This window comes from Dinoponera quadriceps, unplaced genomic scaffold (assembly GCF_001313825.1).
Source record: "Dinoponera quadriceps isolate SergipeBrazil2010 unplaced genomic scaffold, ASM131382v1 scaffold946, whole genome shotgun sequence".
Taxonomy (NCBI): Eukaryota; Metazoa; Arthropoda; class Insecta; order Hymenoptera; family Formicidae; genus Dinoponera; species Dinoponera quadriceps.
In genome coordinates, this window is record NW_014555069.1 from 872649 (window position 1) to 892808 (window position 20160).

Genomic DNA, 20160 nt, shown 5'->3' on the forward strand with positions numbered 1-20160 from the left:
TGTGATTTTGACAAGCTGTTAATACGGTGCGCGCGACTTCCTTCATACCGCACACGCAACTCGTCGTGTTTTGCAATCGTGCGAATAATTTGCATAAACGCGGAGCACAGAATTTCATTATACGCACGAGCGCTTTTATACACAATGATTTTTTTGCGCCGAATTTCAAACCGAACATTCAAAATATGATATAATATAATCGCCGATGGAATCGACGGCCGTCTGTGTGTACACGTGCTCGTATTGCTCGCGACCTTTTCGCGGACAAACTTTTTACCGTGCAATTTGTTCTGGCATTTCAATCAAGGACAGGAATGTTTTAATGAGCTGAATTTACTTGCATTTCCTACGTTGTTTAAACGAGGAAGTTTCCTGAGATAACTTAATTTTAAAGTCATTCTATTTAATTATATTTAATTATTCTGTCTAATGATATCGAAGCGATAACACGTATTGAGACAAAACGGTAGGGTGCGTGTTCAGCGTAAAAACTCGGAGAAACTAGGCAATAATCGTTCACCTTTCCCACGTGCTCGCGCGAAAAATCAGTTTCGTCAGTAGATTATCCTCGAATCAGGAGATATTCCGCACCCGAGTTTCGACCGTGTGTGAATTTTCAAGTTAAGTTAAACCGCACGGCCATGAGATTCGAAGATATCTACGCTCGGCGGCTCTGACGAGCGACGAAATTTATAATGAGTTCGCGGCTGAAAGTGCAAACGGTGAGACGCGATTATGTCTTTCGACGGTTGATAAAACAATGGCATCGTTACACTATACACTTAACAAATTTTGCCCATTGTCTGCACATTGTTTTTCCCTTTACCACAGTAGAAAAACATCATATGTCGAAGATGCACCTTTTTATCTTCCATCTTCAAAACTCAGTAACAACGTACAGACTCAACCGATCTCAATCAAACATTTACCAAGTGAAACGCGTTGAAATGTCACTTATCAAACGATATATTATATACTTTCAATCGCTTTCATAGCAAGATGACTGCTACGAGAGAGACTAGAAGCTTTAAGAGCGAGAGACCAGCGCTAGCGATCAGATTAGTATTAAAATTTCTATTTGGGTGAGAGGATCGCGTTGGCCCAGAAATCGGAACTATTCCGCCGAAAGCGGAATTCATCGGCTCGCGTTTAGCGTTCTCGGTTCGTTGACTGTGTGAAAACTAAAGGTTGTTGACTCACGCGGCTAAGCACGTAAGGCAAGGCGCGGAGAGGCAGGCGAGCGATCTGCAGGTGCGGCTCCGCCGTGGCGCGTCCTCCTCGCTAGCGTTGCTCTCTCTCTCTCTCTCTTTCTCATCTCAATCGGCCGCTTTTACTGCAAATTGCTTCCTAGACGCTGGCCGCCGATATACACCTATGTACGTACGTACGTGCGTCGAACGCGCGCTCATTAGGAAAAACGAAGAAAAGACGGCCGACCGACCGACCGACCGGTGTGCATGCGATACGCATGGCGAACACGGTCAACCCGATGTACCGGCGGTGCAGAGCGCGGTGCAATAATTATTGTGCCATGCATTCTTCCTCAAGAAAGCGGCAAATTAATTCGCTCTGCGTCCATCGGCCGATCTTTGCCAACGTCCGGGCTGGTTCGCGCCGCGGGCATCGCTAATTCGGCTTTCCATTCTAACGCACTCTGTTTTTTTTTTAGCGGCACACCGTGAAAAAAGGCCAGTTGAAACAATACATTGAACTTATACATTAATATTCTACGACAAAATCTGAATATCTATAATATCTTTTGAACGATGTATTTAAAAAAGAAATGTTTCTCATAAAAGTTGGAGGGTTTAAAAAGATGTATTTACCGATGTTATCAGTTTGATCTTGGAGGCGTCAAGGTCAACTTCATTTTTTCTCAATGGAATCAAATAGTTTTCCTAATGCAAATCGATTGCTCTGTTCATTCTACGTATAAAAATACTAAGATCATCGAAAAGTGAATATTTTTATTTGAAACGTTAGTATTGAAATAAATGTCAAATAAAGAATCAATAGCGGAATGACTTGAAATTTCGCGTGGATTATTGCAAGAAAGGGAACTATATGACCACAGTTGTACAGTTGCTCATGCCCTCTATGAGTACCCGAATCAAATTCCCCTTCCACCCTCGTATAATGTGATATTTCATGGCTTTTACTCCCCTCCTTCTTGCCATCACAGACCTTCACGCGAACTAATAGACCTCCCTCCCCCCTCGTGGTTTAACGTAATCGTTGAATGGTCCCTGATATAGAGCCAAAATTTCGACTCGGGAAATTGCCGATGAGACTCAATTTTTATTCAATTTAACTTGATCGCAGTTGATGGGACAAAATTTGCGCAACTCCGAGACTTCTTACCTAACTTCTTTGCAGAAATATCAAATACCGTTACAGGAGGCGATGCAAAGTGTGAACCGACTCGTGTATGTCATCGTTCGTAAAATGACGACAGCGAGAAGAAACGTGTTTATCTGTGAGAGCGAGATTATGGTAAATATGTCTAAGCACGAAGTACGTCGAAATAGCCGTTGCCGATAATGCATTCGAGAATCCGATCGCGCCGATAGACTCCGGGTGCCTTTTACTCTGTCGAATAGTCAGCGGCAATAAACGGCGCGATGAGGCGAGTACGTGCAAATCGCATTGCTCAAGCAGTTCGAAAGGAAAGTTAATTGTCTATAAACGATCTCTCACGTGGCGAGAGGCTGCTGACGGGCCTAATCAACGTTCAACGCAATTATTCGTGCGTTCACGCGCGCCATTATCTCCGGCGTGATACAATATAACGTTGTGCCGGGGCGCAACGTTGGTGCGTTACGTAAAGAAAGAAAGGAGAGAACAAGACAGAAAGGAGGGAAAACAGAAGAGAAAAAAGAAAATGAAAATAGAAAAAAATATACTGAAGAGCTTCCAGAGCGTGGAGTTATTAATTAGGCGGTGTAAAGAGGAAATGCGCGGCGATTTGCACAGTAACTGCGACTATTAGCAAGTTTAATCGCCTGCGAGAACGAGAGAGAGAGAGAGAGAGAGAGAGAAGGGAAGAGAGTTCTCGGGACATTTCGCTTCGGATATCGCACGATATCAGGTTGAATTCCGCTTTGGATCGTTCGACATTTTTTATGTACGTAGGTAGACGCACGTACGTGTAAAAAAAAAATTATTCCCCGAGATTCCGCGCGCGGTGTGAGACGATGAATTCACGGTTGTGTTGTTTCAGAGGTATGTCTGTGGTATTAGAAATAATCAACAAGCGATACCCGAGCGCGCGGAAGCTTCTCAAATATTGTTAATAATACACGACGCTACCTTTCGAGAGCACATCCTGCGAAGACAATACCGACGGCTGTGGAAACATGGGTCTCGTTGCAGAAACCGGATAAGTTTATCTATCTGCGTTTATCTGAAACGCATATGAAGGCGCGTATGGAAGCGCGAAAACTCTCATCGCGCGCGTTCTCTCTTTTTCTCTGAAACATATCTTAATAACTCATAATTAAGCTTATAATCAAAATTACAATGCGATTTCGTTCATAATGCAAATTACTGAGCTTGATAGTTTATTCCTGGACTAAAACGGACTGTACCAGTTTAGAATTTGGGTACACTCTCAACCACAAAAAGCAATTAGCCTATTCGCCGAGCAATTGAGAATGTAATTAGTTTGTTTTCTATTTCTGAACTGGCTACACTTGTCTCAAACAAAGCTGCGTTTCGATATTTCCTCCCAGTATTGAAAATCTATGTATATGTAGCATGACATATTATATAGATTTATAATACTAGCAGTAAATATCGGATTTTATTTTGATCTTACAACTTCAACAGGGCTTTAGAGCCGCAAAAGTACAAATGATACCCGTATGGAAAAAAACTACAAGAATACGAAAAGATTACTGGTATATTGTTGAAAAATTATTGTACTTCAATGTTATAAAAAAAAATGTTAAAAATTAATGTACTTCAATAATTGCTTTCGTATGCTTCGTAGTTTTTTTTTTCCGTATGCCGGCTTTGATGCTTTTTCTCTACCAACTTAGCCTTTTTGTACGATCATTAATAGTTTTTTGTTTTTCTTTCCGCATTATTCGACCTCGACACTAATCATTTACGTGTACACCGTAAACTCAAGGTGTTGCACTCCAGAGTGTAAATATACTCTGCTCTTTTCCGTTCTCTTTCGCGTGAGCGCGCGCAATCTCGGCGGGACCGTTTTGAAATTTCAAGCGGCCGGAGAAGCTACGAGCGCGCCCCGTAATTCTCGGCGATAATCGCGAATCCAATCCGAGCTGTCTCCTAACGGCGGCTATCTTTAGCCGCGAAAGTTCATTCGGCGGACATGTCTCGCGCGTGCCAATGACTATTTCTCGCCGTGTTTCGCGCTGCCGGCGCTTATTCCGAGGACGACGACGCTCGAGCGACTTCGCGCGATGACGGCGATTAGAAAAGCGGAGAACAGCTCTTCGGCTGATTTCGGCCGGACAAGCGCGGCTGTGCGGGGAGGGGGCTGTTGCTCGGCATTCGGATCGGCTCGCGGGTGGGGCGGACAGCCGGCGGCCGGGACAGCCGAAAGGCGAGATTCGCGCAGTGCCGAACCCCGTCGTTCGCCTCGTATGTATCGTCGCTCTGTTTTCCGCATCGCCCCCGAGTTCCTCGTCGATCGCAACTCGTCTGACTCGTCGTCGCCATCGTCCTCGCCGGAGTTGTAAAGTGCGTAAAAGGGGCGCAAACCGGTGTCTCCTCTCTCGTGAATATTTCTGTACGAGTCCGGACAAACGAGTCTGACGTGCTTCGCCCACGTGTCGCGGCAGTTTTCCTCGCCGAGTGCGCGCGCGCGTCCGACCGAATTCGGAAAGCTCCCCCCGCTGCCACGAGACTGTAACCCGCAACGCGACTCTCGATCTACGCGCCTCCTCCCATCTACGGTCTCTCCCGCTTACCTCGCGACGCGCATCGATTCGACCGGCGCTTACCGGAGCTTACCGGAGCCTTGTCGGAGTTTTATCGGAGCGGGAATCATCTCGAGGTCTCCTCGCCTCCCGTTGCCACCGGCAAGGAAGAGGAAACGGAAGAAGATACCGTTCGAGAGTTCTGCTACATTCCTCGACAAGCCGACGAGAGCATGGTCGACGAGGGAGCTCGCAACGACGCGTCACCGGAAGCACAGCGGGTCGAGGCCACAATGTCCAAGAGATCGCCCGGCGACGGCCCTGTGCCGCTGATGCAGGTAAGGTTATGTAACAACCGCATGCACCGGGCGGCGCGCCCGGTGTCGCGCACCTCGCCTCCCGACGAAAAAGGGCCGTTCAACCCTCTCTCGGAGGTCGACACCCTGCGCTCGATCGCGATCGATCCACTCAGAGCGTTGCGACACCGCGATGCGTCAAATTCAAAAGAAGAATGTACAAGCGAGGGATACGCGTTTTATCATATGTATCAAAAGGTACAGAGATTTTTTCATACTTTAGTATGATATCAGTGAAAGTCTCTGTCGCAGCGATGATCTATTATAGTCCACGCAGAGAAGAGATTCGTAATTTATACAACACTTGAAAGACAGGATCATCGCTGCTGTAGCAACTGTCACACCTGAAATGATCGATAGAAACAAATGAGTATCGCGTCCATACACCGGGCGTATAAATTACATGCCCAGTGTATAAAAAGTTTATTTCACTTTTATGATTCGCAATAACTTGTCTTGCGCCTGTTGTGATGCTGTTTGTCTTGTACAAAGCGGACGCTTATCATTTGAAGTGCACTCCGTGGCTAAAAATGTTAATCCTTCTTAAGAGGATGCCAAAGTCGATGACGAACTTTATAGGCGTCGACAACGTAGAGACGATCTTTAGAATATTATGTTTTATGAACATTGATATGATCACATCATTCCTTTCGTATTTCTCATACATTTAGGTTTTACGAGATTTTAAGTGAGATATCAATGTAAATGCGATGAATATGCGTTACTCTGTTTTACTATACCTAATGAGAAGTCTAACCAAGATATATAACAAATATTTTTGCAAACTTTCCGTGTTTTCTTGAATCTCTAAATTTCATTGAGAAGGTATACAAATGTTTTTGGGAATCTTCCTGATTGGAGCATTGACATATTCGGTATATACAAGTTGCAGGATTTCCGTATCAGATCAATATTTATTATTATTATTTAACAGCGAAAGATGTCAATTCAAAAACTTTCAATTGTTTTGTCACATATCGAGGAACGTTTCAATTCATTTACACGACGTACTTTCATTCTGTAAAAGTATTTATAATTCTGCGCGGTTAATAAGGTGTAAACTTTGCAGAAAGAAGTCAGTATTTTGCTGATAAAGTTTTCAAATATAGCATCCCTTTGAGGGATCTTATTGACCACACACACTTACTTTTACAATTACTCAATTCAAAAATTGCCGGCGAAATCGCAACATTGCGAAGATGTGCATTCTTTCGGCGCGCATTATTGTTTATCTTGAGGCGTCCTTCAATGCGTGACCTTCAATGTAAATATCGCTGCCTGAAGGTGAGCTGTCGCGCGACGATTCGTCGCAAAGTTGGCCGATATCCCTCTTAGATTTTTACACACACATACGCAAAATCAACGGATTAAAGGTTGCAATATTCTTTTCAATGAGTTTCGCAACGCGTCTCATATCCAACAGGAAAATTTATCTTCCGAGAGTTATTAGAAAACAGATTCTCCTATTGGACATGATATTGCGAAATTTATCGAAAAAAATATGTCGCAGCCTTTAATCTGTCGACTATGTAGAGAACTTCATTAATGCTTTATTGTATAGTGACGTCGAAAATTTCCAATGAGGCGCGTGTGTCTGAATATTCACGTATATCACGTGCAACTATGTGTTCCATTTCAAGCGAAATTCAACCACACTACTTTACATTGAGAGAAATTATAGTTATTTCGGCCTCAACTATACTTTTTTTTAATTATCAAAATATTAGTAGCAATATGCTACTATGTTTAAAATGAACGGTTCTCCTGACTATAATTCTTTCACTATGGTGATTATAGTTGCAAATATCGAGTATTTTTTCTCTTAGTGTACACTCGGAAATATATTTTTTCTGAAATGTATACAATCGTGATCTGGAACAAACGGACAATTCCGAGTGCGAAATACAACAGCTTTTTTCTGTTATCGCGATGTTATCGTCGTATTTATTATCTTATTGGCACTCATATGCGTGATTTATTGTCCAAGGTCACGCGTAATCTGTCCATCTATATTTAGAACAGATTGTTTCTCACGAAATTTTCGAAATCGTGATTTTTGAAGGCGCCTTTCTTTCATCTTTATCCAGATCAGATCGGCATCTTTTTATCGCACGTATGGAAAGATCTATGCGCGAAAATCTCATAAGAGTGATTAAATACACAAAATCAAACATCTCCTTAGGGATTATATACACTCGATCGATCGGCAGGGGGTCATTGACCTTCGCCCGTGTCAAATGCTTATGCGTGTGAAAATCGAATCCAATGGAATCGCAGCCCGCAAATTTTCAAACCGCAGCTACGACGGGGCCGGAAAATATAAGCGAATACTACTTTCCCGGAAATAAGCACAACAAAAAATCTTTTTTCTTTTGAGACTTTTTTCTCTCCCGTCCGTATTAAAGTCCCATGAGATCTCGTTTCAGTAGAATATAAATTGCGGCGAAATAACGACGCTCGTAACCGTTCACAGCTCATTATAGTCACTTTGTAGTCTCGTTTTGCAATTTGTTGCGAAATTATTGACAATGTCACGCATTCCCTGCGTAATTCCAGCTCAGGCGAGTCGCTGGATGGCATGACGACGCGAAGTAACTTTTCGACGGTTGTTTTCGTGCGACTTGGTCGATAATGGGTGTGGACATCATAGGCGTGTTTCCGTTTAAATGCCGTTTTCCGCTTAGGTGCGTGCGTGCCGAATGCAACGCTCCGATTCGATCGGCGAGAAGGGCGAATGAAGAGAGAGATAGAGAGCGGGGATTTTATAAAAGGAACGACATTTATTAAATTAGCATAACGGGTGGCCGGCTGGCTGGCCACGAACGGCCGGCGTTGGCCAATCAGTGTCCCGGTATGTATTAATTTGCCGAGCACAGTTTCAATGAAAGGTGATGTGGTGCGCTCGCCTCACGTGGTGCCGCCACGCGGCAGTATTGTCCGCTGTCGCCGCGGGACAAGTCCTTTTCTTTTATTTCCATTAAATCGCACTTAACGCGCGCATAAATTCCATTTAAGTTCGCGGTCGGCTCGTGCATGTTTCCAATTCGTCGGATTACGGAATTCCGGCGTGCTCACGGACGAGCGTTTTATATCATTCTCTACGTCACAATACGGCTCACTGCGCGCCTGTGCGCCGACACCCGGTCGAGTCGCTCACACGAGGCCGCGGAGGTTGCGTTGACACATTGCCAACCGATCGGGTAGATTTACCTCTTTCTTCGATGATCGTTGATCGATTGTTTCAACCTAAACTTTTCGCGATTTCTGGAAAAAAAAACTATTATTTCCGCTTTCAAATTTTATTGGATCAATTCGTACGTCGCAATAATTGTAAAAATTCAGGTCAAGACACGTTACTGTTGTGTACTGTTTGCGAAACGTATGCTTTCCAAAGCTTGGTAAGGTGCAACTCGTGCGATGTGTGTTAATACATTACAGACCGTGCGTCTAATTAGTCATAAAAAGATTACAATACTTTTTTCTTTAATAAGTTTCGCCACGCATCTTGTGTACAACAAAAAAATTTGTCCTTTTTTTTTTTAGCAATTCTCAGAAGATACGTTTTCCTATTGGATACGAAGTGCGTTGCGAAACTTATCGAAAAAAATGTGTTGCACACTGACGAAAATTATAGTTAGTTTGAATGCCAAACGTATCCTTAAACTACAACAATAATTAGGAGAATCCATTTTTTTTAGTAAATGTTACGATCTGGAAAGTTTGCCCCGTTGTTTTTGCGATACGCGCTCGCCCGATTAGTATCATCGATGCAGCAGAAATAAATTTCCACGATCCACAGGAGGTCACGCGCGATAAGATAATTATTTACTTACGAAGCTTCGCGGAATGAGAGTAATTAACAACATTCTTACCGTCGTATTACAGTATTTAAACCAGTTGATCAAACGTTGCGGTAAAGATCTGGCAATTAACAATTAACGTCGACCGAACGAGAGACATACTGCGCGGTACATAAAACGTCCCTTAACAAAGAATGGCTTCCACCGGGCGCCAACGTAAAGCCGGGCGTCGGAGAATTTTTCTACGCTCCGTATATCGCACACCCACGCATCGCTCCGTTCTTCGATCATTTACGCCCGGAATGACGTCATCTTGCCACTTCCTGCATCTTCGCACCGCGGGATCGCCTCGCGCGGAGCAATGGCACGGTTATCGATTAGTAGTCGAGCCGCAGCGTGATAAACGCAAGAGTGCTTACAGCTCTTCGATAAGGACGTTGTATCGATACCGTTGTACTCGATTCTAAATTTTTTCCATACGTTATTTGAGAAAAGGTATATCGCTTCAGAACGCTGAATACATGTTGATAATACATGTTAATAACATATTAACAATGATTGATATTTTATTATTACGGACGTCTTTTTTATTTTTATTCTTCTTGCGGATTTTCCTCAGTGCCATATTGACAAAATTTGATATTCGTAAGTATAATCACATAAATGAAAGAATTATAGAGTTGTAGAAGAAGCATTTTTCTAGTAAATGTTACTACAGTGCCAGTGATAATAATCTTATATACATAGAAAAAAAAATGCTAGAATCTAATAAACGTGATTATTTTTACATCCTCTTAAGTCAAATAATATTTTTATCAATTTAAGTCAATTTTAATAACTTACAGTAAATATACTTAAACCTTTTAATACCTCAATTTGCAAGTGAATTACTGAATGTAAATGTAAAATGATTTTAAATAAGAGGATATTTACTAGAACTAGAAAAAAGGATATATTTGGGGCAGAAAATGACTATATTACCAATGGAATTTCTCTCAATGCGGGGATCAGCGAGATTATCGTTGCGATATTCGCCGTGAAATGATGAGTGGACGACACGTCGACGCTCCGTTAAACTAAAGCGTCTCTAATCGCACTATGTGCCAAGCGCGCTCGCGCGTATTACACAATGTTGAAATTCATGCGATTCGTGCGAATCTAGAATATAACGTGATAACCGGCCTGGCGAAATGCCAAACGATCGACTGAGCGACGGGACAAATAAGATTATCGTGTATCGTAATGCTGTTAAAATCGAGCAACAGACTCTCTCTCTCTCTCTCTCTCTCTCTTTTCCCTCCCTCGCTCTCTGTTTCTCTATCTGCTAAAAGATGCATTTTCTCGCACCGTGACGGACAGCTGACGCGACTTCGATGTGTACGGGCGATAACAGTGGCATAACATTTTTCCAGATACGAGCAGAGTTTATCTGCACTTATTGAAGATCACTAAAGCAAACTGCGAAACGCGATCGATCGGTCGCGATGACGCGCGGTGTCGCCGAAGAAAGTCATGCCACCGGCTGCTCTTGATAAGAGCCGCCACAAAAGAAAGAAAGACAGAAAAAAGACGAAACGAGAATAAGAAAAACACGAAGGATTTCAGCGCGCGTGCGTTATCTCGTTGAATAATTTAATCACCTTCGCTCCGTGCAAATAAATGTAATCTAAAGTGCTTGTCGTGCCGGCCGCTGCACGCATACCGAATAAAACACGCATATCGACGATCACGGCTCGCATTCGACCGGCGCTGGATGTTCGATAGTAAGCGATAGTAAACATACTCTGTAATACTTTCAGCTGCGGTACGCACGGTGTATGCACGGCGTGATACTCCTCCTTATCGAAAGCGGATATGATGATTCCTCGACGAGAACGTCGAGATACCCGAGCTCGATCGGGCTTTCACGTTGTGTGCGCGCGCGATTGAAAGAACAAAAAGAGAAATTGATAAGTTTCGAACGTCGGTACTGCGGGGATCCTTGGAGAAATATTGTGATAATTAATACCGGCGAAATATCGCGCGAGAGTGAAACGAGCCTCAGACGCGCTTGTTACCAGACACGCTCTGCCGCGTCTGTAACGGTAACTGTAACGTAATATCGGTACTGAAAGCGGCTGATTTCGAACTTGAATTCCGTCCAAAATGAAGTTACGCAAGCGTCCATTATTGATGGGAAGTTTATCAGCGGCCGATGTGAGATCGATGCGAGGTCTATTTCGAAGCGCCTCGCCCGCGGCTAAGCGCGCCACCGGAGACCATCCAGATTCTCGTAAACGCTTCGCAGCGCGCGTTCGTATCTTGCCCGATGCTGTCGCGCCTCGTTCTGTAGGATGTCGAAATTTTCGCCCTATATTCAACTTTGAATTCTACAAGACTGTAGGAGGTAATACAGCAAAATACGTTCAATTTCAATTCTAATATACTTGATTCCAACTTTGACCCTGATGACGTCCTAAATTTCCGTTTTTGCTGTTTTAACGTCAAAATCGTACGAAAAAATTTCGACCCAGGGTTTTCTATGCGTGTATACGTATTACGTGGCGTATACGAGAGCGGACTACTCTAGGAACGTTTGCCAGCCGTGAGCGGCGTTTCTTATTTACCCAAAATACCAGAGAAGAAGGTCGCGCCTGCGTAACGTAACAGTGTCGCGAAAGCGAGAGTCGGCTAACGGTATTCTCTCTCTGTTCCATGTCGGAAAGGTTAACGCGTTAAAGATCATACATACGTACATACGTACGTCATACGAAAGCGCTCGTCGTGGCTAGACGCGCGACGTGCTTTCAGCCGGCCTGCCATAGTAATTAATCCCGCCAGACGCGCGAGGCTCGACCGGCTGATATATGACGCGCGCGGCAAAAGGTGACTCGTGGATTCGTGCATTTAGATTGCAGCCGCCGGACGATGACGTAGAGGTAGGTGCATGGGAGGTCGACAGACCGCGGAAAGAATCCGTCAATGCGCACTCGTCCGTGCCTTCTCCGCGCGATCGCCGATTACCGGGAGCGGCGGCAAAAAATTCGCCGCGCGTTATCGCGCGATCCGGTTTTTAACGGTGGGGCCCCCGTGCGCGCACTCAGCCGATCGCGAATTATATAACGCGAATTATTAATTGTTGTGACACTTGTCGCGTTTACGAGATCTACGGACCCGTCGATCGAAACTTTCCTTTTGCCTTTTCGTGGTCCGCCGCCTTCGCTTGCCGCTCTTGCGCCGGCGAGTGAGAGAGATAACGAACGATAACTCGACGGCGATTACCCGCAGAAACGATCATTTCACGGTGTCTGGTAATGGTATGTAGACTGGCTTTCAAAACCGTTTTAACATTTTTGTTTCGATGCAGTTCGGCATGAAAATGATGCTCCGATGAGGGAACTTGGTTCCCGAAAACGAGCTCTCTCGTTGGACCGTCGCGCTCGCGTTCCGAATTACATCGAAGAGAAAAATGTTCAAATCGTTTGAGAACCGAGTGTACCAAACTCGCGTGCGCAAAGTCTTCCCTTTCTTTTGCTTTTTCCTGGAATTTCGCGTTTTTCTCCCGGCATAGAAGTGTGCGACAACTTTGCTTTACGACGTTTTCATCTCGCAATATTATCGATAAGCCGCCAAGCGCGGCTTATCGTATTTTAGACAGTTAAGTATACATCGTATATATGCGCGGTATTATCTCCCAAAGGATAATTAAGCGGGCTTGTTTGTCCGATTGAAAGATTCGCGTGTATGAGCCTGAGTCTCCAAGTACGTCATATAGATTTCTGCGTATCGCCGCTCGATACAACGCGATTATCTGGCCGCATGTTATAAAAACGCTTATCTCAATGTAAATTATTTTTCGAGAGTGCCGGCCGCGAAATTCCGACATCCGCTGTTTTACAAGACGCGTTTTCCTTCTCTCGCTCACCTTCGTATTTCTTTCGAATAGTTTGCGCGCAACTTACGCGCGGATTATCGCGCGAATTCTCAATAATCGTTGGCAGCAGCCTGCGAAAGTTCGTCGGATCGCCGACAATTTGCCGACTCAGAAGATGGATCTTTTTACAGACGCGATACAATCAGCGATTACAAAAATTCAATGGCGGATATTCTGATCGAATCCACCTTAAGGGGAGGTTCTCATGAAACTCGACCAAAATATCGTTTTTTTTTTAATATATTTTTTTTCGATAGCTTATGATGTGTAGAATATGTTCCCAAAGCGGTTTGGCCGATAACGATTGCATAAAAAAGTTATCGCATAAGAAAGAAACGCGAATTGCATGGCGTCAAGTATGAATATTACCACATTAAAACGCGTTTTCTGGACAATCATGTTTTTCAAACTGGTCTCCACGATATCTCAAGAACTACTCGATGGATTGACTTGGATTTTTTTTTATTTTAAAGTAGATAAAATTTGTTGGATCCTAAACCGAAATTCGGATGATATTTGTCGTCTTTTTTTATTTTCAGAGCACTTTAAAGAGCGAAAAATGTGAAAAAAACGGTACTAGAAATTCACATATCCGCCATTTTTGTAATTTTCGACTTTTTATTGATATTATTGCTTCAAGCTCCAATAAATATCATATAATTTATAAAATTGTTTACACCTTTATGCACCAAAAAAAATATTTTTCTACACTTTAAGAGTCGATAAATAACTGTCAAAAAACTCAAGTTGTTCATTTGCTTCCTTCTATGACAAAAAAATCAAGAAAATCACCGTGTTTTTAGACCTCTAGATGAGAACCTCCCCTTAAGTTTGAATAAAACATTCACGATTTCAGGCAGTAGTATTGTCACTATCAATTCGCGTGAAACTTCGCACCGCACAAAACTTAGAGAGTAATAAAAGGGAATATAGCTGAAGACCCAATGAACTTTTCGCGATATTATCCTACATGCCGTGATCGTATAATAAAAATTCCGTGTTTAACGAAAAGATACACGGGCTTTGCCTCGCGTATATATTAGGATCGCACGCACGTGCCGTCAGGGTGGCGATAACAGGCGCATGAGGTAAGATCGCGCGTGCATACGCCGTAAATTACGGTATTATCGGCGTGGTCCGCGTGATGTTACGACGACGATTAAATGTTTCTTAACGATAACCCACGTGTTGTCGATTTAGAGACAAGCGGGCTGCGCCGACGCTTCGAGAATGCTCGATTGAAATTCGATGAGGTGCCTTCACGCACCGGAAATGCTCTCACTTCACCTCAGTCACCTACCTACCTCGATATTATCGATTCAAATAGACGGAACGTCTCTCGCTGCTAAAGGTGTCACCGACGCGTCATCGGAAGTCCAGCGACATCTCCTAGTGAAAGCTCATTCGCGACATTCCGCCGCCGTGTGTATACCTTAATCAGCCGGCGCGATAACGTATGGCTCTCGCCGGTGTGCGTAACGGCGATCTTATCTGCCTGGTGCGTGAAAACCCAATGATTGCGCCGCTCATGCATCACGGTTCCGTCACGAACGATTGTCCCGACAAGGCTGCGGGTGACACGTGACCGTCGATTCGCCGTTGTTCGGGATCCTTAAATAGAATCGGCTCTTTCGTCGGCGGGGCCAAAGGTCGGCGGTCGCGCGCGCGTGAAAGTAACGAGCGTGAAGGAAAGGTTAAGCGAAAGGTATACCCTGGCGTATTCTGGCTTAGATGTGTTTGAACGCGATCGCGTTACCTTCGCGTTTCGGGAGCCTTAACCCTCCGTACTATCGTGTTGCCGCCGATTTTCCGAGCGATTTCATATCGGGCAGAACGGCACGCTCACGGACGGACGACGGACTGTAGGCTTTTATAGTGAATACTTTTCCGAGTCGAAATTTTGACTCTTATTCTCAATGATAGTTCGCTCCTACTTAAATAATCTATTAATTAATAAAAACCCACACTGAGATCTTTAACGAATTTAGGCCGACTTTCGTAGCGCGTCATGATTTGACAAATAATTATAGCTTCATTAATCTCCGATTAATTCTTCCACGCGTCTTCTTACACCAATTGCGACGCAATTGTCACATGCAACTTGGACAGAATAAACAAACGAATTCCACGCACAAAATATTCGGAAAATTCGCGGAAGAACGGAAGACCGTGCGTACACTCGGCACGGGCCGCGGTAATTGTGAAAACTGCTTCACAGCTTAAAACTGTAGAGCTCTCATCGGTCGTTTTATTTAATCGTATCTCGTTGAAAAGATTTCATTCTATGGCCAAATTGCACACTCACGCGCGCATGTAATCCGTGGAGTTTAACAATCGACGAGAGTGATAATTGCGGCGACTATCAACAGGTGCGATTAAAATATTTCACATTTACTTCGCCAGTGCGAGCACGCGAAACAACCAGCCTCTCATTCGGCGTCAAATCGATTTCGTTAATCAAGTCGAACTCTCTCGCGCGTCTCGGAAGGCATTAAAGCATTCGCAGTTTTCGCGCAGAGGAATCCGATATTCACGGGTAAGGAATTCCGAAAGCACGAGGAAGAGGCATTCTCAGGAGGAACGTGATTTTTATTAATGCATAATGCGCTGCAGACCACGCGAGATGGGGCACACGATTGTGTTTACATTGGAAAAATTCGCGAGGATAAATTTATGGCAACGTTTATAACGCCGGGAATGGCATTAGCGGGACGAGCTAATGAATCGGCGCAATGCGTTACTTCGGCCCGGGAGATCATAAAATACCGGGAGAAGAGCGATAAATTAATAGAAAAATGTATGTCGCGCTACAGTCAACGCGGAATGCAATAACTTCGGCCGGCTGTTCACAATGCGGCGCAAAAAACGAACTTCGAACTTTATGCCGCGAAGTGAGCTTTTTTCTCCTTACTTTTACACGTCGCGGACTTGTACGGCCTTTGTTATCCCTTTTTGTTCCCAATCTTCATCGGATGAAACGCGATTGTCCCGGTGCGCGAGGAAGCGCACAGAGAGCGACGGTTAATTTCTGAGGCAGCCAACAAATCGGCGCATAACCCGCGCAGGCATACGAGAGAGGAAAGAGATCGCGGCCGAGTTCCGTCGAGAGCGCGAGTCTCTTTCTCTCTCTCGATGATGATGATCTTATGGAACCGTAATGCCCACATAGTTTGCATGCAAATCCCTCATCCTTCGCCGCGAAGTGCTGGAGGGCAACCTTGCGTAAACGGAGGAACGCATACCGCGTCGGATGTAATACTGTCGATACACACACGCGCGCGCGCGGTCGAATCTCGCTGACGTTAAGAAGTGGACGGTAGTTGCGACATGATACGTCCGACGCTACTTTTTTTTACACGAGTCGCGATCCTATGCGCCGATCATCACACAATTTGCGAGGTAACAATTCGAGTCGAAATTTTAAGTCGCTCTTAAGATGATTTGTCTATACTGTTAGAGAGATAACCCGTTTCGGGGCCTGCAAAAAATATTGAGATCCATGGGATGTAAGCACCGTTTTAGGGTAACTGGGACCTAAAAAGAAGGAACTGAGAAAAAAGTTGAAATCAGAATTTTCTGACCAGTCGTTTTTCCGTCTACAGGTTTAATTTTAGTGTTATCTTGAAACCATTAATATTCTCGATATTTCCATTATTAAATACACATTATTATTCAAAACAACTGATTTTGATACTAAAAAAGAGAAATTTAAGATATCACGGTCACGGATGGCGCGCGCTCCATATAATTTCCGAACGACGTTCTCTCACAACATCGACGACGGCGCGACAAAAACGCGCGCCGCATTATCCAATTTGCAGACGATTGTGAAAAGCTCGCGAGTCAACGCGATAAGTAGCATTAATGTCGATCACTTCGTCATTATCTGTCATACGTCACCTTGTGTATCGGAGCAAAACTCGATATAACACGACTGGGCACTTCGATGAATACTCAACGTCGCTTCCGTGAGCATTTTCTCATGATATCGCACGAAGTGTTCGATGATATATTGAAAGAAATCCTCTATTAAAATATAATTATTTCCGGCCTAAACTATTTTCTTCTGGTTTTAACACGGAAAATAGTAATAGCAACATGTGCGTGTAAGGTTATCACTGATAATCATCGATATAAGAATATCTGGACGGTGCATTTTACGAAGGGAAGGTCTAATTAGCGGTAAGGGGAAAATTTGTATCGCACCGGTATTTCGGATGTTTACGCCGTGGCATCTTCGAATATGTTTGGCTTCGTCAGTTCGCGCTGGAAGTGTGACAACTGTGACAACTGAACGGTTGCGATACTTTTTATAAGCTTCGGAACGCATCTCGCGTCCAATAAGAGAATTCGTTTCTTCTCAGTAATTCTCAGAAGATATATTTTCCTATTTGACACGAGATTTGACACTTTATATAACACTTTGACGTTTCACGGTTTACTTAAATTTACTTTACGTTTATTGACATTTTTAATAGAATTACTGGAATCGTGTCACCTTTCGATAGCACAATACGAGTGAAAAGTTACTCAGTTACGAACTCGGCTGTCATTCTACCTTTCGAGTGGAATTTTACTGGAAGAAATTTTGAAGAGTAATTTTCGTCAAATCTTCAAAAGACGCCTCGGTATGCGCCAAGTCCCGCGAATCTACAGCCGAGTCTCACGTTCGCTTTCACGCGGCTCGCACACACGGCTCTGTCGTCGTTTTCTCGCGTTCATCAATCAAACGCGTGCGGTTAAGGCGCGCGCGATACGTTCGTTCGTTCGTGCATTTTCCGGCATTCAATAGACGTTTAACATTGATACACACACAGCGTGTATAGGACTCAAGTGTTAATTATCTATTAATACGTATCGACGCGTGCGGCGCCTCGCTCTCGCGTGCGAATATGCGCGTTATTCGCCGCGATAATTAAGTTATGGCCTCCCTCGTTAAGCGGATATCAAACTTTTTTCCGACCGAATTGACTTCCTCCCGTAAGACCCGAATCTCATAAGTGACTCATTCGACCAAGACGACTCGATACGACCGCGGGTGACACCGTACGAAACGAGCCTCTTGTCTCTCTTTCTTCTTGTTCTCGTCGCAAAAATTCAAAGGAAACGAACCGCTCACTTTCATCTTTCGTGAAAACGTCATTATCCGCATGCGATTCAATACGGCGGGAGAAGCGTCGAGCGTGCTCTCGTAATTAACGCTCGCAATTAAGTCGCGAGTATCAGGCGGAAGTGCGTGACGGATAGCGCGGAGTGTGTGCGCCCGGCGAAAAGCGGGTCGTCCTCCGAACGATACGGCCGGTTACATTAATGTATCCGCGATACGTTAATCGTACGGTAATCTTTTGCGAGCGGGCGATAAACGTAGGTGGAAAGTACGGAAGGATGTGCCCAATTTGCAGCGAGCGTTTCGTAAGCCTCTGCCTGCCTGTGGTGGTCGGGCCGAGATACCGTGGCGGCGATATTCGGCCGTTGGAAATTCCACCTTGAAAATTCCGACGCATTGTTTCTATTATTAGCCGCGCTTTTTAGAGCGCGCACTATTTTCGCCGGTTGTAAAACGTGGACGGTGCGCCGTGGGACAACTATTACGGGAGTTTACTCGCGCATGCGCGCGTTAAATTGCAATTCGCGTGCAGCGGATAAACAAATGAACGTTTCACGTCACGGCGCGTTTACATGTACAACATTTCGAGGTGTAATCAATAAGACGAAGGGAGATATCGAGGAGAAGCGGATAATAGGGGGGAGGGAGGAATATCGAGATGAGTTTCGCCGATGACAGCCGCGCGTAAATTCCGAGTTATCGGATATTGCTCGTAGATGAGGTCTCTCGCTGCAAAAAGAAGATCCGCGGCTGTCTATATTTTAGAGAAAGTCTCCGCGGGGTATAAAATCCATTTTACCGGGCGCGCTCGTATGCGTTTTTTCTCCCCCCTCCCCCTCTCTCTCTCTCTCTCTCACACACACACTCTCTCCATTCGCATTCCTTACCTATCACGCCACGGTGCACCCGATAGAATCTTCTCGTAAATTGCCCTCTTCCGTATTGTCAAAGACGGTGCTTAAGCCATGCAGGGAAAGTTTTTCCAATCTCTGTAGCGGCGGCGGCGTCGTCGTCGGCGCCGCACGTACAGCGGGAGCATGTAAGGATTGCTCGACTTGATCGGCAATATATTTCTCCGTGAAGGCCGCGATAAATATCGCCTTCCTTGCCGCGAGAACGTGAAAGACGTAACGAAATTGGAGAACTCATATGATAAAATTATTGCGTCGCGTCTGCTAAAAAAAACCGCGGCGCGCTTTCCCTCGTCGACGGGAGCGAGACAGGGAGACAGGAAGACAGAGAGAGAGAGAGAGAGAGACACGCTCTTTCAGTAAAACGTGTTCATCACTCTCCATGTATAGTAGCGACCAAAAAACCCGAGTCGAAATTTCGATGTTATTTTGACGCTCTCAAGGATGTTTGCGCCTACTTGTGTTTTGGGTGGTCTATAGATTGATAAAAAGCTACTTTGACGATACTGACACTTGTTGACTACTCCTCTTGAACCTCTGAAATTCTCTTGAACTTGTACAGATTTCACTTTAATGCCCTCTTGAAGCTATAAATTGCTTTTACTATTACAAATATTAAATTCATACGAGCATTAAATTCAAAACAACCTACTTTGACGCTAAGAAGAGCAAAACCGGAAGATTTGTTGGTAATTAGTCCATAACAATATTGTTGGAAGGCTAATAATTAATACAACACGAAGAAGCTCAAGAAATCTGTGCCGAAAAAAAAACATGATTTATGATATACAGTCAACTGTATAAAATACTGTATATAATAGAAAGTGGTATATAAATATTTAAATATGTATATACGTACATATTCCTATAGTTATATCTTCGAAACAAAACAGTTAGAAATTTTCGTATAATATCTCTATATTAGTCATTAACATCACAGTAGTTTTTCGTTAAAACTCTCAATGTAGTTTGGCACAAATTATAAGCGAAAAATTAAAAATAGAACATTAATTTCAAGGAACGTGTATGAAAAATGTCATCTGAAAACGATGACTTTCGCTCGGATGAAACGACAATAATTGAAGCAAACGTCGCAGTTGAATGACACCCGGACGAATCGGGCGGATTTTTAAATAACATTCTCGCGTACACGCAAGCATGTTCATGCATTGTTGCGCTACAGA

The 20160-nt window shown here is 44.1% G+C and overlaps 1 protein-coding gene across 1 annotated transcript in view; it reads left to right on the forward strand.

The window, feature by feature from the left end:
- Window positions 1-4512: 4512 nt before the first annotated feature.
- The window catches only part of LOC106742953 (protein FAM46C), a 110311-nt gene continuing 94663 nt past the window's right edge, over window positions 4513-20160 (forward strand). Inside the window, exon 1 of the mRNA XM_014616336.1 lies at window positions 4513-5227. Within this exon, the coding sequence (XP_014471822.1) occupies window positions 5123-5227 (105 nt within the window). The 5' untranslated portion in view covers window positions 4513-5122. The remainder of the gene's footprint in view (window positions 5228-20160) is intronic.